The sequence below is a fragment of the Onychostruthus taczanowskii genome, unplaced genomic scaffold, assembly GCF_017590055.1.
Source record: "Onychostruthus taczanowskii isolate IOZ18803 unplaced genomic scaffold, ASM1759005v1 scaffold253, whole genome shotgun sequence".
Lineage (NCBI taxonomy): Eukaryota > Metazoa > Chordata > Aves > Passeriformes > Passeridae > Onychostruthus > Onychostruthus taczanowskii.
Window position 1 is genome coordinate 167,105 of NW_024499830.1, and position 21,253 is coordinate 188,357.

The following is a 21,253-nucleotide window of genomic DNA, read 5'->3' on the forward strand; positions in this document are numbered from 1 at the left end:
AATGAGGATGTATGAACATGGATTTCATGCAATGGATTTGTATGACTGTAAATGTTTCTTTGAGATACAACTTCAGTTTTGTTAGTGAACTGGCATGCAGGGATTTGGATCACTGATATATGCTTCCATCACTGACTTCATTTTGTGCGCAGGTTTCTTTTATATAATAACAAATTCTGACTTACAAAGAGGCTTATTCCTTTCAGCCCATGATTTTTAAGAAATTTCATTCAGTTTAGTTTTAAATGTTCATTTAGGATTCCTGAAGGGACTCACTAATTCCTTTAGGCTGAATTGTTTCTGTCTACTGGGATACATTTATCTGCCTTATCCTGCTCATAGGGACATAAAGCTGTGTGTGTGCACTTAGCAGCAGACTCCAAAGTTCAGGTCTGAGTTGTGACAATTCTGGACTAGATTGTGGACAATTGTGACTTAGTTGTGCTGTCCTGTGGATGGTGGTGATGAGAAGAATCCTTGTATTGTATGAGCTTCTGCTCAACCTCCTAATTCTGTGTTAACTTGATGTTTAGATTTTATTTTGAGAAGAAACTTTAACTTATTGTAGTGAAAATTTCTGGATTGTTAAAGATGATGAATTTTAAAGCAGGATTTGTGTGGTGTTTTTTCTGATATTTTTCTTCTGGGTAAGCTTTTAAACAGTCCAGAAAATATTTCTGTATTTGAATGTACTGATCTCAGTAAGAATAGTAAGAACAATACAATCTAATGTTTTCACACCTGTTGGCTGTTTAATAAACAGCCAAAGGGGCTGTCTCCATTGTGGAGAGGGAGTGGATGCTGATTTACACTTCCTTTACCTTTTCTTCATGCACTTTACATTGTTTGAGTCTTGTCTGTTGAATAATACACACAGCTGCACGAAAATATTAAATGAGTAATTATCAGACATTTATGCTGAAAGCTTTTCCCTGAGAATCTGAGTGTTTCTGTCTTCTCCAAATGCTCCAGCTCCTTCTGATTGCATATTACATTTGCAGACTCCAGATGATAACTCTGTTCTGCATTAGTAATTCCCAAAACTCACACAGATTTAGCTGGCAATCGACAAAAGCATCTTCTCAAAAATAGAAAACTGTTCAAGTCTGTGCTTCCCTGTTTGAGTGAAACAGCAGCTACTCAAATAACAGCATTTAATTAATTTAAAATTTAATTTTAATTTTTTAAGTTAATTTTTAATCTACTGACTGAATTAGGCCACGCCCCCAAGTAGGCCACGCCCCCGAGGGGCCCCCGCCCCCAGCAGGCCACACCTCCAAGATGTCGTCGGCGGAGCCGGGGAGGTTTTTCTGCACGGCGGGACGCGGGCTGGAGCCCTTCCTGGCGCGGGAGGTGCGGGCTCGGCTCGGCGCCACCGAGGTGAGCGGGGAGCCGGGGCCAGTGACCGCCCGGGCGGTCCTGTCCAGGTGAGCGGGGAGTGGCAGCCAGTGACCGCCCGGGCGGTCCGGTCCGGGTGAGCGGGAGCCAGTGACCGCCCGGGCGGTCCGGTCCGGGTGAGCGGGAGCCAGTGACCGCCCGGGCGGCCCTGTCCAGGTGAGCGGGAGCCAGTGACCAGTCCCGTCCGGGTGAGCGGGGAGCGGCAGCCAGTGACCGCCCGGGCGGTCCGGTCCGGGTGAGCGGGAGCCAGTGACCAGTCCGGTCCGGGTGAGCGGGGAGCTCCGCGCCCGCAGCCCGGCGAGCACGGCCCGGGCTGTGCCGCCCCGGCGCGTGGCTGGCCGGGGTCGGAGGGGCTCGCCCTCAGGGAGCCGGAGCTGCGCTGCCGCGGGGCTGCGGGAGGGGCTCACCCGGAGCCGCCCGGCCGGGTCCGACGGGTGTTCTCCCCGCAGGTGGACTGCGTCTCGGGAAAAGTGTTCTTCAGGGCGGCGGCGGGACCTGGGGAGCTGCGGCAGCTGCGCTCGGGGGAGCGCCTGTTCCTGCTGCTGAAGAAGCACAGTCCGCTGCCGGTGTCCGGGAACAGAGGTACGGACACGGGAAGCCTTGGTTTGCGTCCTGGTTATAACATTTGAAGCGTTTAGTTTTATACTGGTGGCTGTAGTTCTAATTGACAGTAATCCATCCTGAAGTGTCTTTCACCCACGTGCGTTTTCAACATTTTTTTGATCTGAAAAGGGCTTTTAAATTGTTTTCCATAGCTACCTTGCAGCCTGTATTGTGCTGGCACTGAGTGTATATCTGTATTTTAAAGACCCTTTCCCCTGCCCAGCCCCAAAAAAGAGAATAATAACCCACCTGAAAACCAAAGTTCAGTCCTGGATCTCTTGTGTTTATTTTAACAAGTCTTATTTTCTGTTAAACGAAGTGAATCCCAACCTATATATTGTGACAATTTACTCCTAAGTATGCACCGTCCTTCTAAGTCTCAACTGCTTGGATCATGTTCTCTGTCAGTGTTGGAGTGAGAATTTCAAGGTAGATGGATTGATATCTGCCTGCTGCTGGATTTTTATTTGGGAGATTACCTTCAGCTTTGAGGATGAAACTTGATCATGATTCTAAGATTTTAAGTGATAACTAGAAAGACCTTTATGTTTTTTCCTTGACCAGCTTTCATGTATTTAAGTGAATTGGCCTCTCTGTTCCTCATGCCTCTCTTGTGGCTAGCTTGGGACTGCCCACACATGTAGGTGTGTGTTGCAGGATTGAAGGCACAGTGATGAATGGGAAGCAGAAATTTTCTTTCTGAAAGAATAAACTTGGTTTTGCCTGAGATGACTCAAAGTAATTCATGTTTGTCTTTCAATTCTGGAGAGTGTTCTGCATCGCTTAAACCTGGGTCAAGTGCTTTCTGGGGAGGGTGGCATGGTAGGCTGGTGCTCTGTCCCTGGGAATGACACTCACAGGTCCTCTGGTTTTCTACAGCTGCTGACTTCTTGTGCAGAATTCAACCCTTGCGTGATTTAGTCTTGGTTGTGCAGTGCTGGTAATCAGAGGGGTGCCTCTGTGGTTCCTGGTGGGTGCTGAGTGCTCAGCTGTGCCTGTGACTCTGGACTCACACATGAAAGAAATCTGAACACAGCTGCTGTGAACAGCTGTGCTCAGTCCCTAGGGAAGTGGAATGCCGAGGATGAGGTACTTAACCCAAAACTGTTTTTTTCTTCTAGGGAAAATGCTTCATGAGATTAAAAGCCTTGTCATTGAGGACCCGAAATACTGGCTGGATATTATCTCTGTTTGGAGAAAGCTTCATGGACACAAGGGGAAAACACATTATGGCTCTGAAGAAAATGCATTGTCTCTGAAGAGAAGGACAGAAGAAGAGACAAATACTGCAAGTAAAAGGCAGAAAACAGAGCACGTGAAGGCAATTGTGTCTGAGAAGTGTCAGGTGGGAGCTGGGGAGACCTGTGAGGCACCAGACACAATGAGCAGGCAGGAGTGCTGGACTGAGAGCAGGACTTCCTCAGAATTGCCTTCCAGAGGCAGTGGAGAGGATCCTGCTGCCAGTGAGGAGCTTTGCTTCAGCTTCAGGGTGTCATGTCGCTGCAGTGGAGCGATTGCCAGAATACTGACTTCACAGGTATGCTGAGGTACCTACTTCAAAAGAATTCAGCAAGGGTGAACAGAGATGTGTAGTTTGTTAGTCATTTCAGTTGTGTTGTGTCTTCTGGAATAATAAACTGATGTAAGCTTTTTCTGTATTTTCTCAAAAAGCCCTTAACCTGCATTCACCTTAAACAAGTGGAAATTCAAATGCTGTTTTTGATTTCTGTGCACTATTACCCTTCATGTTTTTCAAATCAATACCTTTTGTTGAGGATAAGCAAAGGTAAGACTTTGAGGTTCTGGGCCTGTGGAGGCTGAGAAGGGATTGGATAATTTAGAGCTACTTGAAGGGCCATTGCAAGGACCGTGGGGCCTTACTCCTCTCAGTTGTGGCAGGCTGGATGAAGGGGTAAAAGCCAGAACTCACAGTTTCAGTTGCCTCTGACTAGGTATTGTAGAGAATTTGTTCTTCAGAAATACAGCCCTGGGAGTCTTGGTCCTTAGGAAAGAATAGTGGCATGCAGTCCTCTGGGGTCTGTTCTATTCAGCCCTCTTCCCATCTGGGCGGGTTACTCTTACTGGAAGGTGTCAGTAGTTTAGGTTTTTTTTCTACTAAAGCTAGCACCTTGGTGAGGTGAGTACACATGAGCTTCCCTGTGAGGGTGTTTGCCTAAATTTGTGCTATGTTTGAACCTATACTCTAAAGGTAATCAGAGCTTTCTATATATAATGAAGCGTTAATATTGTGAGTTGTAGTTGTGCATTTGCAGGTTTTCTGTTGGGTAATCTGCCTTAGAGCCATTGAAAGTATTTTGTGCATATGATTAAGAATTCCAGAACGGTGGCAGTCACAGAATATTCTGAGTTGGAAGGGATCCACAAGGATCAAGTCCAGCTCAAGTGAATGTTTTATTGTCACTTGATCAGATCTGGAACTTCAGCCTCTCCTCTTGCTGCAGCTGAGTGTTGGTTGTTTGCCTTGTGCTATGTTTGCTTTGCCTCTCACTCACTTGCTCTGCCCTGTTGCACCTCTTCTGCTGTGAGTTGTGTGAATTACTCTCTTAGGCATAGACTCTTCCCTGGGATTTCTGAGGGTTGTGAATCCAAGGCTGTGCTCTGCAGTTTCCCCAGTTCTATGTTTTTCTGTGCCTGTGACTGTTCTCCCCCTCCTAGGAGGTCGGAAGAGCCATTGGCACGGCGCTGGTGAAGCAGTGCAGGTGGCGTACTGATCTGCGGGACCCTGACCTGGAGGTAGGCTGCTTGTGTGCCTGTGGATGCTTCCAGACTCACCCGGACACCTTTGGTTTTGTTCTCTGCTCCCTTTGCACATGGGACCACGGCCTGTCCCTGCTGGTCTTCCTGCTGCTGAATTTACCTGAAAATCAGCATGTGTGTGGCCCTGGTGTGTGTGTGTGTGCCTTCCAGAACTCTGGCATGAACCCCAGCCTGGCTGGGTCTGCCTGCATGGGAGGAGAAGGATCCCCAGAGGAGGAGTTTCAGGATCCAGCACCCTCACAGACTGCTGGACTCTGACTGTGAAAATGGAATTCACCTAAGCCGTGGGTGTCTGTGGCCTCTGGAGGGGAAGGGAGCAGGCATCATAGGCTGTTCTCAAGGAGCTGGACTTGAGAATATCACATACAAGGCCCGGGGGCTGTTCCTCCACAAATAGCAAACTGCTCCCTTTGTGCACCCTTGCTGGTGCAGCTGCCCGGAGACCTTCCAGAGGATTCCTTGCTCCTGACAAGGAGTGTTTCTTCAGGGATGTTTGTCCATCCCTGCCCTTGGCTTGTGGAAGCTGCTCTCAGCTCTGATGCTGAGAGATTCCAGACCTGCAGAAACTCTGGAGGTTGTTTCCTGGCGCTGGTGCCCGCACTGTGTACTATGTACAGCTTTGGTGAGGCTCACCTGCACCTCCTCTTCTTGCCCAGATTTTGCTCTGAAGCTGCTCAAGTGCTGAGGACTGGGATTTTCCAGCAGTGTTGTGTTTCCCTTTGTGCTTCCTGTGTGCAGGGATTGCAGTCATGCAAGACCTGCTGGGGAGCTCAGTCTTCTTTTGGGATGTTCTCTACAGGACAATTTCTTGTTGTTTGTTTTGGGTTTTTTGTTTGGTGGGGTTTGGTTTGGGTTTTTTTGTTTGGGGTTTTTTGTTTAGTTGGTGTTTTTAAAATGTTTATTATTTTGTTGCTAGTATGCAGTGAATAATATTCTCCCACTTGTAGTAAATGGATTTATAACTAAAAATTCCTATGCTGTGTTAAGGAAAAATAGGCCCCCTTATAAATTCAAGTGCTTGCTGATGGATTCCTGGCTGACAAAATCCCCCTCAGCTTGATTAAGCATTAAATAATCTGTAAAGTGGCATTCAGATAATCTAGTGGGATTTCTTCCAATTAATTGTTGTTGTTTGTAGTATGGATTTTTGTTCTTAAAAACTGAAATCAGAAGTTTGTAGAAGCATCTGTGTCTGGTTTAAATGAGTTAAAGCTATTGTTGTGTCAGTTTGAGACTTTAAAATGTTGGGGTTGTTTTTTTTTCTTCTAGATCTTTGTACATCTTAATGACATTCACTCTGTGGTGGGGATTCCTCTTTTCAGGTAAGTGTTCTCCCCACTAGATTTATTGTGGCAATATCAGAACACACAGGATTTGTAAATCTTGCTATCCACCATGAGTATTTATCTTTTGGTTTGATAATGACTCTTGTTAAATTAGTCTTGTGATCTGCCTGCGTTTTAAATGAACACACAGACCAGATTTTGCAGTGAGTTATGGTTAAAAGCAGAGTTCTCTGTCTCTCAGGAGATCTGTCTATTTCATTTGTTCTTTGACATTACATGGGCTTGTCTGGGTGGTTCTGCTGCTGTTTTAGTTAACTTTTTTGGTTCTTTGCTGTCTGCAGGCTTCCATTGGCAAACAGAGAGTATATCAGAACAGCAGGACTGCGGTCAACAGTGGCATGGGCCATGGCATCTCTGGCTGAAATCAGGGTCAGTGAATGTTCCTTGTGAAGAAATGGGTCCTGAACGAAGGGAATGGGGTGCTGCTCATGGGGTCTGGGGCTGGGAAGGAGTGGGGTGATTTCAGTGCCCCATTCCCTGGGAAGGAGTTAGGTGATTTCAATGCTCCATTTACTGGGGAGGAGTGGGGTGATTTCAGTGCCCCATTCCCTAGTGCCTGTGGCCAGGGTCTGCCCTGCCTGTGATGAGTGTGCTGTCACCTGGAGTTCAGCCAGGTGTCTGCTGTAACTCCAGGTGCTTCTCAACAGAGCTGGTAATCCTTGTACATATACATGTCTAAGTGGCAAGATTTTTTCTGCTGTTCTGCAACAGTGAAAAAATGAAATGTTATTTGCTGTTGTTTTCCAAGGAAATGTGGTATCTTTTCACATTGGTACCAACATATGTCTGCAGTCCACTTGTAATATTTCCTCCTGAATGTGTCCTCCTCCTCAAGCTCCCCAATAGCTTCACACTGTCTGCAGTGAAGCTGTTGGTGCTTTTCACTATATTCTCTTACAGGCGAGTTTGGCCAGGGATTACCAGAGATTCTTGTTAACCTGTGCTGGGTTCAGTGGGATTGTGCACATCCCTGTGTGAGCTCTGTCCTGGGTAAGGAGTTTGGCATGCTGGGGATGCAGTAACCCCTCTGTTTTTGTAGGCTGGTGCTCTTGTGCTGGATCCCATGTGTGGGCTAGGAACCATCCTGCTGGAGGCTGCCAAGGAGTGGCCTGTGAGTATCCCAGTGCCAGCTGCTGGACCCCTGCAGGGAAACTGGTACTTGTGGGACAGGGTTTTCTCTCTGCCATTTAGGCAAAAGCCCATTGCTGCCTGGAAAGGTGAAACCGAACCAATCTTTCTGGGCAGCTGCTAGAAGTGTTTCAGTACAAAGGTTCCCCAGATGAATGTGTCCTGCAGGCTGGTGCAGCTGGTGATTCCCACTGCAGGCTTTGTGTGAGGCAGCCACGAGCTTGTGAAGCTTCCTGGGGTCGGAGGTGTCAGTGTCGTGGGACAGTTGTCAGCATTAGGGGCAGTGGGGCTGGCTGTACCTAGCTGGGGTTGTGCTGTTAGGACATGCTCTTGGTATTTCTGTCATTTCAAGTGTCTTGAGCAGACCAGAGCATTAAAAGAGTGGAGACAGCACATACTTCCTCCGTTACTCCACCCTCTGGATTGCGGATTGCTCTATGTAACAACAGCAGATGTCCCAGAAAGGGGGCTGTCTTGCAAGAGCTGTGCAACAAGGCAGTTCAAGAAGGGTTAATGAAATAAAGAGCTAGAGTGTTCACAAAGTTACTTTTCTCTCTCTCTCTGGACAGGAAGCTTGTTACTGGGGTGCTGATATAAGTGACTCACAGTTAGAGGGTGCAGATGGCAATATCAGAACTGCAGGCTTAGTGGATAAGATTGAGCTGCTGAAAGCTTCTGTGAAAGGTATGTCTGTGGGATTTCCAGGTGGATATTTTGTGTTTCTGGGATTGTACAGGTAGGTTCCCCTGAGGTGATATGTTGCAGAGCTAACTCCCAACAAATAGCTGGGTTGTGGCTCTGGTGCTAGTGCTAGTGAAGGAATAATTATGAAGGGAGGTACTTCCTCCCTGCTGCCTGCACCTGGAACTTTGGTAAGAATGAAGTCAGCAGAAGACAATAAAAATTACAATTGTCTGCCATGGACAGTAATTGTCTCTCTTCATGGTAAATGTGTGATTCACCACCACAATACCATAAAGAGTATGTACCATGTGAGTTTTTTTTGTATCTTAGTGGAACACAGCCAGGACAAATCCAAATGAAATGCAGCCTGTAAGTTAAATTTACCAGGTGAGTATTGGTGAGGACACATTAAGCTGAGCTGCATTGTTCATGTTTTGCAGTAGGAGTATTTTGAATTATGGTTCCTTTCTCCTGTAAAAGGAAGTCTATTTACTCTTGGTTTACAAGCAATTCTGTAGAGAAGGAAATAATTGTATGACCTTATTCTGGACCTCAGAGTCTGAGGCTAAATTATGCCTGTGTGAAATCCATGACAGGCAAGCTGGCTGAGTTTCCCTGTGCATGAGTGATGAAGTTTGCATATTTTTTTTTTTTTTACCTTGCAGTATTTATTTCTTACTGGAATGGTAAGAAACATTATTGATTTTTTTAATAAAAATGTAGGTTTATTTCTCGCTTAAAAGCTGTGTTTGACTTTGGTTTCTAGGATAATGGATGGTACTTAGCTGTCAGGTTTTCTAAACTGAGCAAGTTGGTGTCTCCATCACTGGTCAGAAGCTGTAACTTCTGCATGTCTTGAGAAGGGCTGTAGGTGGCATGTCCTTTCATTTGCAGATAAAATTAATACCCAGTTGTTGTGCTGCAAGTGTTGACCCAAGAATGGTCCAGGAAATATCTCCAGCTAGTTGTAGAAAAGTTGGCATAGAATCTCAGCAGAGTTTAGGTGAGGAGGGACTGTTGGAAGTCTTTAGTCCTGCTGTCTACTCAAGGCCGTGTCAAGCGAGTTTGGAGCACCCTGAGGGATGGAGGACCCCAGGGTCTGTGCAGGGCCCAGGCCTGCTGGCCTGCACAGCCTGGCACGGGATGGAGGGACCTCCAGAAGGGACCTCCAGGGTCTCAGGAGGGATCTCAGCCTGGCTGCACAGCCTGGCACGGGATGGAGGGACCTCCAGAGTCTCAGGAGGGATCCCAGCCTGGCTGCGCAGCCTGGCACGGGATGGAGGGACCTCCAGAAGGGACCTCCAGAGTCTCAGGAGGGATCCCAGCCTGGCTGCGCAGCCTGGCACGGGATGGAGGGACCTCCAGGGTCTCAGGAGGGATCCCAGCCTGGCTGCACAGCCTGGCAAGGGATGGAGGGACCTCCAGGGTCTCAGGAAGGGTCTCAGCTGGCCTGCACAGCCTGGCACGGGATGGAGGACCTCCAGGGTCTCAGGAAGGGTCTCAGCTGGCCTGCACAGCCTGGCACGTGGCCAGCCTTCATCACCACAGGTGCAGTGCTGCATCTTCCTTAGGGGAGCTGACCTCAGCTGGGATGCAGAAGCTCTGAGGTGACCCTTCAGAGGCATGAGCTCTGACAGGATCCAAGTGATTCTGGCTGTAACCAGATTCCTTGAGGGAAGAAAAGGGGCATGGAGAGGAACTGGAGGTAGCTCCTTGCCATACATACATGTGCACTTGAACATTTGCACTGAGTAAAGTGCTCACAAATGTAGCTCTTTTGTGTTTTGCTCAACGATTTTCATGTTTAAGATGTACTGGGTGTTGAGAGGCAGCAGTTAATCTGGGACTGTGTAGTGCCCTAGGAGAGTCTTGCTGCAGGGGCAGACATCCTCAGGAGTGGAGACTCTGCAGACTGAACAGTGCTGCCACGCATTTGTCTCCTCCCAGTCTGCAGAGGGTGGTGTCTCCACGGTGGAGTTCATGAAGGCAAGTGCAGAAGGAGCTGTGGATCTGCATAATCCAAAATGTGGATTATGTGCATGTGCATAGCCCAAAAAGAGCTGGCAGGCAGTGTTGAAGGGGGAACAGGGGCAGAGCTGCTGTGCATTTTTCACACAGTCAGAGATGAGTAAAGACCTGCCTTTATTCTGCAGCACTGCCGTTGCCTTCAGAAAGCTTTGATAGTGTTATTTCGGATATTCCGTTTGGGAAGAAGTTCAAGACCACAAGTGATTCCCAGCTCCTACCAGATCTTCTCCAGGAAATGGAGAGGTACGTGTGGCCTTTGGCACCCTCATGGGTTTGATGGACGTGCCATAATGGTATGTGACCTCAGCATTCAGCCAGCTTCAGATCTGCTTTATTCCGTAGTCTCCAACTCTGTCGTGTGACCCTGTGCAGGCTGTGGAGGTCTCAGCCCATTACTTGTCCCTTGGAGGCTGTTACGTTGTGTTTCACCAGCTGTGAGCTGCCAAGGGAGGATCCGGTGTGGGCCGTGCTCTCAAACGCTCTTTGCAATTCACAATTGGGAAATGTTTCTGAGCCATACTCCAGTGTGGCAGAAAGGAGAAAGAGGAGAGGCCTAACTGGACAAAGTTAAAGCGTGGCCAGGCTAATAAAGCTATAATCCTTTTCTAGTTGAGGCCTGCTCGTATAAATTAAGTCTTTCCTTTTTGAGGTCACAGCCAAGCTTTGACCAGCCTGTCTTGGCAGGAAGGATCTCAAGACCACGAGAAGGGACATGCATTGTCCTTGCTGTTCAGGAATGCCTCACTAGCAGCCTGGGCTGGTTTTTGGTGTGTCCTTTCATCTCTCACCGTGTCCTTTGGTGGCAGAGTTGGGCCAAGCTGATAGCTGGGCTGCTTCTAACAGACAGGTCAAGCCATCTTCCCCTCTACTTCTTGCCTGAAAAGAAGCCCTTTCTCTAGGACTGCTCTTCAGCAGATGTTGATTTTACTCAGCCAATGCAGGAATGTGGTGGGAAGGTGATGGAGAAGGTTGCATGGCTCCACAGAATGGTATGGCAATCTTGTTTTCTGGCCTTATTTGCTCTATTGGTCCATCCTAAGTAAAATATTCCCTGAAGAAGGGGCCATGAGAGCCTCACCAGTAAAGCTGTTCAAACTACTTACTGTAAACTGAGTCAGGATACTATTTCTTTTTCCCTTCTTTCAAAGCCACGTGTAATGTTTGGACACATACCTCGAAAAATTAATTGCAAACATTGATTAATTTTCTTCTGCTTCCTGAGTTTGAAAGCCATTCAGGATCAGTGGAACAGGACAAGTTCCAAAAGGCTGTTTTTTGAAGTTTCCGAAAGGAAGGGCCAGTTTCAGAATTACCATGCTAATCTGAGCAGCCCTTGCTGCACAGGCAGGCTGTTCCTTTGCAATCTCCAAAAACCCTGGGCTTAATGGTGCCCTTGATGCTTGAAAGAATGCTGAGTGCAGTAAAAAATTAGTTTCTCTTCCCTGCTAACCCAATAGAAATAACTACTAACATTCAGAAATGTTTTGGAGTCAGGACAGGGCCCTGTTCTCCTATTTAGAAAGAGGTAAGAAGACGGGGGATTTGAATTCCTCTTGGAGGTGCAGCTCACTGAGTTGAGCTGTGACACACTCAGGTGTTTCACTGAATGCAGGTGGCATCTGAAGTGTCAGCAGAGGCAAAGGGATGCCTGAAGGGATCAACATCTAACCTTTTTTTTTCCTGTGGTTGCCAGAGTGCTTCGTGTTGGAGGGACCCTGGTGTTGCTGCTGAGCCAGGAGCTCCGCAGACACGTGGATCGTTTGACCAGGTGTGCTGGAGGTGCCTTTGCTGATGGTGACAGTGGAGCAGCCCCTGCCCAAGCCATGGATGGTTTGCCCAGGTGTGCTGGAGGGGCCTTTGCTGATGGTGACAGGGGAGCAGCCCTTGCACAAGCCATGGATGGTTTGCCCAGGTGTGCTGGAGGGGCCTTTGCTGATGGTGACAGTGGAGCAGCCCCTGCACAAGCCATGGATGGTTTGACCAGGTGTGCTGGAGGTGACCCTGCTGAGGCCTGTGCTGATGGTGACAGTGGAGCAGCCCCTGCACAAGCCATGGATGGTTTGACCAGGTGTGCTGGAGGTGACCCTGCTGAGGCCTGTGCTGATGGTGACAGTGGAGCAGCCCCAAGTGTGGATGGGAATTCCTCCTTCTTGGCCCGGGGGGGTGGAAAACCTGTTCTCAGCAGACATTTCGGGTCTCTGCTGCCAGAGGGTGTCTATGCCGTTAGCCTGGGCAAGACTGATGCTTTCATACACAAATACAGGAAGGTGTCTGCTCCTGGGAGCAGCAGAACTGGGACTGAGAGCTGTCCCAGTACTGGTACACTCCCTGGAACTGGGAGCTCTCTGGCCCTGGGCTGAAGAGAACTTGAATGCTTCGGGAGCAGCAGGACTCGTGGGGCTCTGCTGATGCAGACACACCCAGTGCCATCCCTTAGATTGCCTCATGTTCTTGGGCAGTCCTAAGGCTCTGTGCTGTTCTGTCTCTGGTTTAATAGGAGAAGTGGAAGATGCCAGTTCTACTGTATTGGATACAGTGAAAGAGGATATAGTGTATTGTAATGTGGCAGAGTCCTCAAATCCTTGTTTAGGCGAAACTGCTCAGTATTGGGAGGAGTTTCTGTGGGAGAGACTCCTCATTTGCAGAACTGCAAAGCCAGTTGTGGTAGCCCATGATCTTTGGGCTGTGCACTCCAGCTATTCATTTTAAAGTAATATTTAAGCTGCAGCTTTGTCTATTCTAAGTATTCTTAGTGTTCAGGTTGTTCTTAGATGAAGGATAGGTGTGCCCCCTGAGATGCTGAGCAGGAAGGGAGGCCAGAAGGACAAGAAGCAGCAGTGACAGCTGGAGCTGCAGCCAGTCCCAGGCCCTGGGCCCTGACCCTGTTTTGTGTGTCCTGGGTCCTCCCTGCCCTGCCTCTCCCTTTCTCTCCTGCACTTTTGTGACACCTTTTTTTCTTCTCTGTACCTTTTCTCTTGATTCTTCTGTCTCGTCAAAATAGGGCTTCTAGAACTGTACCAGCATGACAGAAAGGGCCCAAGGCAATACTGAAATCACTCTCTCCTTTGGGTTTTAGCGTCCTTTGTACAAAGGCTGAGATAGCAAAAACCAAAAAACATTGCATGTTTTCTGTGACAACTAAGCATAAAGACTTCTCACTACTTTCCTAAGCCATGTCAATCTGCAGGAACACTGGAGGACTTTTGGGGAGGAAAAATTAGGATAAAAGACTGTGTCAAAAGACTGAAGATCACCTTAAAGAGCAGGGTTGGGTTTAATAATGCTATTTTGTTGACTTCAACACTGTTTCTCTCCAATGTTTTTAATGAGAAATGTAAAAACTAGGATTATATTTGCATTTTCAAACACACTTTTCTGTCCTAAAATATCTTGTAGTTGTTAATGTATATTTTTACAGCTGTGCAGTCTATGATAAAGACTTTCTTTTGAAACTCAGCAGCATTTTGGACTAAAGCAAACTTTAAGGGTGGGATTTGCGGGGAGGTTTGTTTTTGTTTGTTGTAGTTTCTGGTTTTGTTTTTGTTTCATTTGGCTTGCCTTTTTTTCTAACACTGAGCGTATCAAAGAAATCAAGGAATAATGTGTAATTGTAGTTTGAAATTGTTACGTTTTTACAAACAATTACTTTGAACTCTGGTTAACTGTATTTATCTAGTGTGGTTCAGTATTCTTCAACCATTGTGCTGCCAAAAACATTTAGAAATGCCTTGGTGAGAATTTTTGCTTTGGTATTTTAGAAGAAAGCAGCGTAGGCCACGTTGTGCTGCCCACATGCAGCTGTAAGACATTTGTTCCTTGTCTGAGACATGGAAGGATAGTTTTGTGTTGTCCTGCCAAGTTCTGTTTGTGTATTGTAGTGCCTTTACCTATGTCCTAGGGCTGTTTTTGGTCCCTGCTTGTTTTTTTTTTTTTTGTATGAAAGCTGGTTTTTCTAGTCTTGCAACACCAACAAAAAAAGGAATGTAAATGGCAGTTGCAGTGCTAATGTCACATCAACCCTCATTGTTTGTAGGTACTGCATTTTTGGAGGCAATTAACTGATGTCTTCAGTCTGTTGCTTTTTGAAGTTGTTGGATGTTTTGGGGATTACAGTGATGAGACCTGAACATAATGGTGTGTGCCCTGTAGTCATACCAACACTGAAAATTTTCCAGGTGTTCCCTCTAAGTTTATATGATGCTGAACTACAGACACATGTAAAAGCAACCAAAAAACCCCTGTTCTGTGGAAAAACACACCCTAAAGAAACATCTATGTGTGAAATTCTGAGACTTGCTGTAAGTATAGATGAATTCTTCTGTAATGACTTGGATCATATGTTATCTGTATAGCAGCCATACAAAAATAATAGAGCTACTCTTCACAAAACTCTTTTCCTGAGTAATAGCAAGCAAAGTTTTCTGTATTTTGTCAAAGCAAGTCAACTACATATACAAATAAATACATACTTTTACATCAGTACTTCAAAATACAAAAATATATGCAGCTCTTTGGAAGAAATTAGAAGTGAACCCAGACCTTTGCAGGTATTTTTTCTTGTACAATATACATGCTCTAGGAACTGGATACATCAAAATTATATTTTAACAACAGTAGACTTATGGCAATTCACTGTATTCACAGAATATATAGAAGCAGACTGAATAGATTCTTAATACATTTTGGTATTGGATAAAGTTCTGTGTTAGATATGCAAGAACATAATTTTAAACGTTAATGCCATTATGTTGTCACAATTATTTTAGCTTGAGGAGAGTAATAGATTAAAACTGATTTTTCAGGGATTTTACAGTCAGGAGCTGTAATTTAACCAGAAGTAAGGTAATTAGAGATAGATCCCGAGCTGCGTCTTATCAGATTATAATTAGTCTTCTTTGAATAGCAAATTGAGACACACTTGGTTTGTTACATATTGCCATTCAAAATATCCTAGTATTAAATATAGCTAGTTATGTTATTACTGGCACACTGTGCTTGTGTAACTGTGGGCATCAGCATATCTGAAATAAATACAGAATTTCTGTTCATACTTATTTATGTATTGAAACCTGTAAAGTTTCTCATTTTTGTATACAGAAAAAAAATACTAATTTGTATGTAGATGCATATTTTATTTTATTTAAAATAAAAATATAGCTATTCTATACAAGATTTTAGAAAATAAGAAATTATATGGAGGCCCCTTCTGGAGGGGGGCTGTATGTAAATGGGATTATTAAACCAACACCCTGGTGTCTGGACTAGTTTAATTCATTTTGTACCTCCTTTGGGGGCGAGTAAAAAGGATAGGAGTTGGAGTCTGGGTGGTGATGATGTAATTTGGGGCACCCCAGTGTCACTGCAAGAGTGAAGATGCAGTGGAGGAGAAGGTGAGTTGGGTGTGAGAGGGGTTAGGTGGGGTCCTCCCAAAAATGGAGGTTGCAGCCAAAAAATGCTTAGAAGTTTAGGGGCTGTGCTTGTGCAAAAAAATATTAAAAATTGTAGCCTTACTTATCTCTATATAAAAAGAATTTTTAAAAAAATTACTTGCAACTACAGTCCTGTATCTACTGAATTGTATACAAGGATCTTGGAGTATAAGAAATTCTAAATATAGATACAGAGGGTTTAAAAATGCAAGTACAATAATTTAAGGGCTTGAAAATGGAAGAAAGTATCTCTGTGAAAGCAGTAGAAATAGCTGTCAGTGTTCAGAGGGTTTTCTGTCTGACACAGCTGGAGATCTCAGCCGGGACAATCACTGCTGCTGCCTGATGATGAGCACTGCATATTGCAGCTCCCGTGGGAAATGCCACACTCAAGATGGCGGCCCAGGCACGTGGGTGACACCGTCCTTCCCAGATGGCGGCCAGTCACACATGCGCTTTGAGGAGGACAAAACGGCATTGCGGCAGGACCTCTCTCCTTTTCCTGCCTGCCTGAGCCTGACGCGAGGCCCAACCACGACTCCACACTTGCAGCTTGATCTTGTGTGGCGCTTTCCAGCGTGGGGACACGATGGGGCGAGAGCAGAGTTGGAGTTTGGCTCAGGCAGCAGGACAGGCGCCTTTCTGAGAAGGGGGGCCCTTTTTCCATGCTGCAGAAACAATGGGGGCGTAGCCAGAAGTGGCTTCTGCCAGATCCCAAGATGGCGATGACAGCTGGAAGTCACGTGACACCACACCCAAAGGTGGCGGTGATTAACTGGAAGTGACATCTGCCAGTAACAACGACGGCAAATAAGGGCGAAAGTCACGTGATGCCACACCAAAGATGGCTGTATGTGACTCATCGTGTTCGTCTAAAGATGGCATCATCGTGCACTTGTGCTTTTGGGTAGGGACAAAAATGACGCCACAGAAGGACCCCGCTTGTCAGAAAGGTGTCCATTTGCCTGCCTGAACCTGAGCCAGCTCTGACACTGCCACCGTGCTTCTAGTGTAATTTTCTGTCCCCGTCCCTGGTGTGGGGACACGGGTGGCAGATTCAGTGGAGCTGGAGACAGGCAGGAGACGCGCTGGCAGTGGCAGGTAGCGGTGGGGTCAGATCTGATTCTTTCAATGAAGTTGAGTCAACCCTAAAGCAACCCCCCCACCCTTTGGCTCCTGTCTTTCTTTGGTGTGGTTCAGTCATTTTTTCCACTGTATTTCTTGCTTTGCTTCTCACCTTACTTTTCAGTCTATTCCTCACTTCACTTTTCTGTTTCGGACTTTATTTCTGTCTGTCTCTAACTGCATCTCTCTGCTTCATCAGCTCTGTTTCTGTTTCTCAATCTTTCTAACTCTATCTCTCTGCTTCTCTATGACTATTTCCCCTCTGTTTCTCTGTTTCCCTATTTCATTATTTCACTTTCTTTTTCTCTATATACTTTATACTTGAAATCTGTTTATTTTTCTCTCTAGCTTTAACTGTATTTCTTTTTCTCTCTATTTCCTTTTCTCTCTAACTGTATCTTTTTCACTCTATTTCTTTTTCTATTTAACTTTTATGCTATTTCCTTTGCTCTTCAACTCTGTACTGTATTTCTTATTCTATTTCTTTTTATTTCTAAGACTATTTCTAACTTTTCCTTTCTATCGATACAATACATAGTACAAATGATATTATATATATCTTATTATATATGTCATATATGTTGTCTATCTAAATATCATACATCAATATAATATATAACCACTTGTTAATGTGAATGTAAATATCAAAAATATAAATGTAAAAATATTTAAATATAGTTTAAAATAAAGGGGTTTTTTGTTTTTAATTTTGCAATAGGCAGGCGTTTTATTATAAAAATTATAAATAAAATAAAGGTAGAAATCTAAATATAGAAATATATAATAAATATATAAAGATATAAAAATTAAAAAGCTAAGTAAATATAAGTATTAGCAGTACATATTATATATACTGTTAATAATTTATTTACATTACATTTTGATATACATTATATATTTATCAATATAATACATCAGTAAAACTACAAATGCAAATGTGAATATAATTATGAAAAATATAAATAAAAACTATTTAAATAGCTTAAAAGAAAGGGCTTTTGGTTTTTGTGTTAGAGGCAGGGATTTTATTTTAAATACTATGAATATACATATTTTGATACAATTCTAGATATAGAAATATACTAAATATCTAAAAATATAAGTAATAGGAAGATATATAATTTAGAATATAAATAACACTATACATCAATACACATTTTAAATGCAAATCTAAATATAAAAACATGAAAGACATAAATTTAAAAAAATTTAAATATGGTATAAAAGAAAGCTTTTTTGGTTTTTATTTGGGTGGAGACAGGTTTTATTTTAAATTATATAAGCATTATAGAAATATAAATCTAAATATAGAAGTATATAATCAATATATAAAAATATATATAAAAATAGAAATAGAAATAAAGTAATAGAAATATATGTAATATAGAATATAAATTACATTATACATCAATATACATTATAAATATGAAAAATACAAAAAAAAAATATTGTCTAAAAGGGGTCTTAATTTTGGTTCTTATTGGGTTAGAGGCAGGTTTTTTATTTTTCTTCCGGGTGGTTTTGGGGCATTTATTTTAGAGGAGTTTTTGGAGGGGATCGCACCTGTTCGTTTTTGCCCCTTCCCTGCCCGCAGCCCCCGGCGTGCGGCACCCCGGCTGGGGCGGGCGGCAGCGCTGCCGCCTTGTGGACAGAGCGCGGTACTGCAGCCCCCCCACAAGCAGCCGAGAGGCGAAAACGCCGCTCTCTGCCGAAGTGCTGCAGCGGGCGACAGCGGAGGAGAGGGTGGCCCGGGACGCGCTTGACCTTCTCAAGATGGCGGAAAGCAAGGGCGGGCAAATCGAAGACCTCGGTCCGCCTACTGGACTGCCTGCACGGCACCCCGACGCCGGCGCGGCTCCGGTGGCATTTTCTGTGTCCTTTCCGGTGCCGTGGACACTGACTGTGCGCTCAGCGGCGCCGCGAGCGGGCGTATTTCGGTAGGTTGCTGACAGGCATCGGCGAAAACGCGTCTCTCTGCCGAGGTCCTCTCGCTGTCGACATATTGGGAGTGGCGCGTCGCCTGACTTGCTTGACCTTCTCAACATGGCGGGGGGGGGGGGGGGGGGGGAAAATCCAGGTTAGCCGAGTTTAGCCGAAGAGCCGAAAATAGCCGAGTGTGGCCGAGTTTAGCCGAAGAGCCGAAAATAGCCGAGTGTGGCCGAGTTTAGCCGAAGAGCCGAAAATAGCCGAGTGTGGCCGAGTGTAGCCGAAGAGCCGAGTTTAGCCGAGTGTAGCCGAAATAGCCGAGTGTAGCCGGTGATATACGAGTTTAGCCGAAGAGCCGATTATGACCGAGTCTAGCCGAACCGAGCCGAGTTCAGCCGAAGAAATGAAACAAGCCGAATTTAGACGAAAATCCGAATTTAAACGAGTTTAGACGAAGAGCCGAACGAAGGCGAATCTAACGGAATGCAGCCGACAATAGCCGAGTTTTGCCGATAACAGCTGAATTTAGCCCAAGACCGGGTTCTGCCGAACCGAGCCGAGCTCCGCCAAGCGCAGCATCCCGGGCAGGACGGGACAGGCTCGGGATGGAGCCGGGGCTCTGTGAGGCTTCCCCTCCTGTCCCTCTCTCTACCCCTCCTTCCTCCTCCCCGCATTCCCCTTAGTTATCTCCCTTTCCCCCTTTCGCTCTGCCCCCCAAACCCGGATCCTTCCTGTCCCGTCCCTACTCCGCTACTCCGTTCTATTCCCCCTCTCTCCCTCCTCTGTCCACGGTCCCTCTTGAGGACCTTGGCTGGATTTGCATCTCAGGACTCTCAAGTGAAGTGACCTTGAGACAACAGGGCGTGCAGATTTCCGTGCTGTTGAAAAGAGCTATTGTTCGCACCCAGGAGGGTCTGAACGGGGGTGTCACCTCTTACATTTGCAAATGTCACAGGATTTCTTCTAAATGAATGTTGCTAAGAACATAAGGTCTGGCTGGCTTTGGACTTAGAGGTGCCTCCTCTAAATTGGTAAGTGCTCCTGCAAATGCCAAATAGCCCTTGCTATGCAGTTAATCAGCTTCAAAGTACCATCAGGTTGCTGCCCCTGCAAAGATTTTGGCAGGGCCTGGTTGTGCTGTCTCCATCCCACTCCCCTTAGCAGGTGCTTATGGTTGTATGGGGAATCATCATGAAGCATGCCAACCCAGTTCTATCCTATGAAAAGCACCTGTATTTTATCCTAAAATTTTTGTCCCGTTAAAACACCTGTTAGAATATAAATGTAACTTCTCTGTTTCCTCTGATTTTACCCCTAGTCATCTTTCCATACAAACATTGCTCCACTCTCCTTAAAAAAGTTTAATAAAGGAAAAAAGGAGAAAATAATCCAGCACTGGGGTGCTTTTGGCCAAAGAGCGCAGAGGCAGCTTACAATCACGTTCACTATATACTGGTTACATTGCTGTGGTTACACGCGTATTCATTAGCTCATACATTATTCAGAAATTCATTTGAGTTTTTGATCTTCCAGGAACTCTCTTGTTTGGTTTTAACCACTGACTTGTCTGCAGAACATTCTGTAAATAAGGTCTACATATTTTATTTCTTCCTATAGTTTTATCCTGTTGTTTCACACTCCCTGATAGTGCAAATAGAGTCGACAAATCCTTCCTGGATGCTTATGCTCTGTTTTTGTCACTGTTACCTTATCACTTGGAAAGGTTAGTATGCAGATATAAGAAACAGAATAATTGCTTTACACCATTCTCTGAGTTAGTTACATAGAAATATTTTAGTCTCTATTTTAACATTTTGCTGAAGCCTATGATAAAATATGTGAAAAACACCAATCACTTGTTTTTAAAATTTTAAAAGTTTAATAATAATAAAACGGTTATAAAACCAGTAATATAATTAGAATAATAAAAATTTGGACAATTAGGATTAGGACAACATGAGACAATAAAAACAAAGAGTTACGGACAGTCTGGGTACCTCTTTCTGGGCAAAATAAGCCTAAAAAAGGACACACATTAACAGAGGATTAACCCTTAAAAGCAATAGCTTGTTGCATGTTCATACATCTCAAACATGATGCATAACTCCCATTCAAACAAAGGATTCTGTCTGGTCAGTGTCAACTTCTTCCTCTTAATCCTGAGGCTGAGCAAGGCAGGAAGAAGTTAGTTTCTTCTGATAAGTGAGCAATAAATTAGGTGTCCTGTGGCTGCTATCTCGGTGGGAGTACCTCATTCCTCTCCTTTAAAAAAAAGTATCTTACATAGTATTGTTTCTATTTTAACATTATGTTATAACCTGAAACTATATTTAACACAGTACTTAAGAAAATTAATACAGCATAACTTTCTAACATAACACATATACTATTCATTTTAATATTTGCGAAAAGCCAATCATAAAATACGCATCTTTCACATAATATATTTACCACACTACTATTCATATGAAATATACAGTGCATACATAAACTGGCATATTATACTATACAAAGTAGTTAAAAGTAAGTATAAGTTGTACCATATCAAAATTCTTGTGATGCAAAAAGCAGCCCGCGCTCCGCCCCACGCTCCCACGGGCCGCAGCCTCACAGCCCCCAAGCCTGCCAATCCCGGCCCGCCTTTCTTCTCCGCCCTGTCCAATCACAGCCGCCCTTTTAATCCGAGCGCGGTCCCGCAAATCTCAGCCTGCTCAGTCGCGGCCCAGCCCTTCAGCATGGCGACACTCACCCGCCACCGACCCTTCTCCGCCGCTCTCGCTTTGGGAGCCGGTGGAGCTATGTCCCCGC

General features: G+C 45.0%; 1 protein-coding gene across 3 annotated transcripts; it reads left to right on the forward strand.

The window, feature by feature from the left end:
- The first annotated feature begins 1,281 nt into the window (after positions 1–1,281).
- On the forward strand, positions 1,282–16,773 carry THUMPD2 (THUMP domain containing 2). Of its 3 annotated transcripts, XM_041407093.1 has the most exons (11): positions 1,282–1,380; positions 1,848–1,980; positions 3,123–3,538; positions 4,678–4,755; positions 6,049–6,101; positions 6,407–6,494; positions 7,165–7,236; positions 7,823–7,937; positions 10,091–10,208; positions 11,659–11,733; positions 11,878–16,773. In XM_041407093.1, the coding sequence occupies exons 1-11, from the start codon at positions 1,282–1,284 to the stop codon at positions 12,323–12,325; spliced, it is 1,695 nt and encodes a 564-aa protein (XP_041263027.1). In that variant the 3' UTR covers positions 12,326–16,773. The 3 variants fall into 3 exon arrangements, with proteins under 3 accessions (XP_041263027.1, XP_041263029.1, XP_041263028.1); XM_041407095.1 differs by lacking the exon at positions 7,823–7,937 and having other exon boundaries at positions 11,878–11,966; XM_041407094.1 differs by lacking the exons at positions 7,823–7,937; positions 11,878–16,773 and having other exon boundaries at positions 11,659–11,811.
- The last annotated feature ends 4,480 nt before the right edge of the window (positions 16,774–21,253 follow it).

Bases quoted from the DNA above. Each gene is read 5' to 3' on its own strand.
- THUMPD2 (XM_041407093.1), top strand. From the start codon at position 1,282: ATGTCGTCGGCGGAGCCGGGGAGGTTTTTCTGCACGGCGGGACGCGGG. The intron at 4,756-6,048 runs GTAGGCTGCTTG...TTTTTCTTCTAG, and splicing joins TGCGGGACCCTGACCTGGAG to ATCTTTGTACATCTTAATGA. The intron at 11,734-11,877 runs GTGTGCTGGAGG...TGGTTTGCCCAG, and splicing joins CACGTGGATCGTTTGACCAG to GTGTGCTGGAGGGGCCTTTG.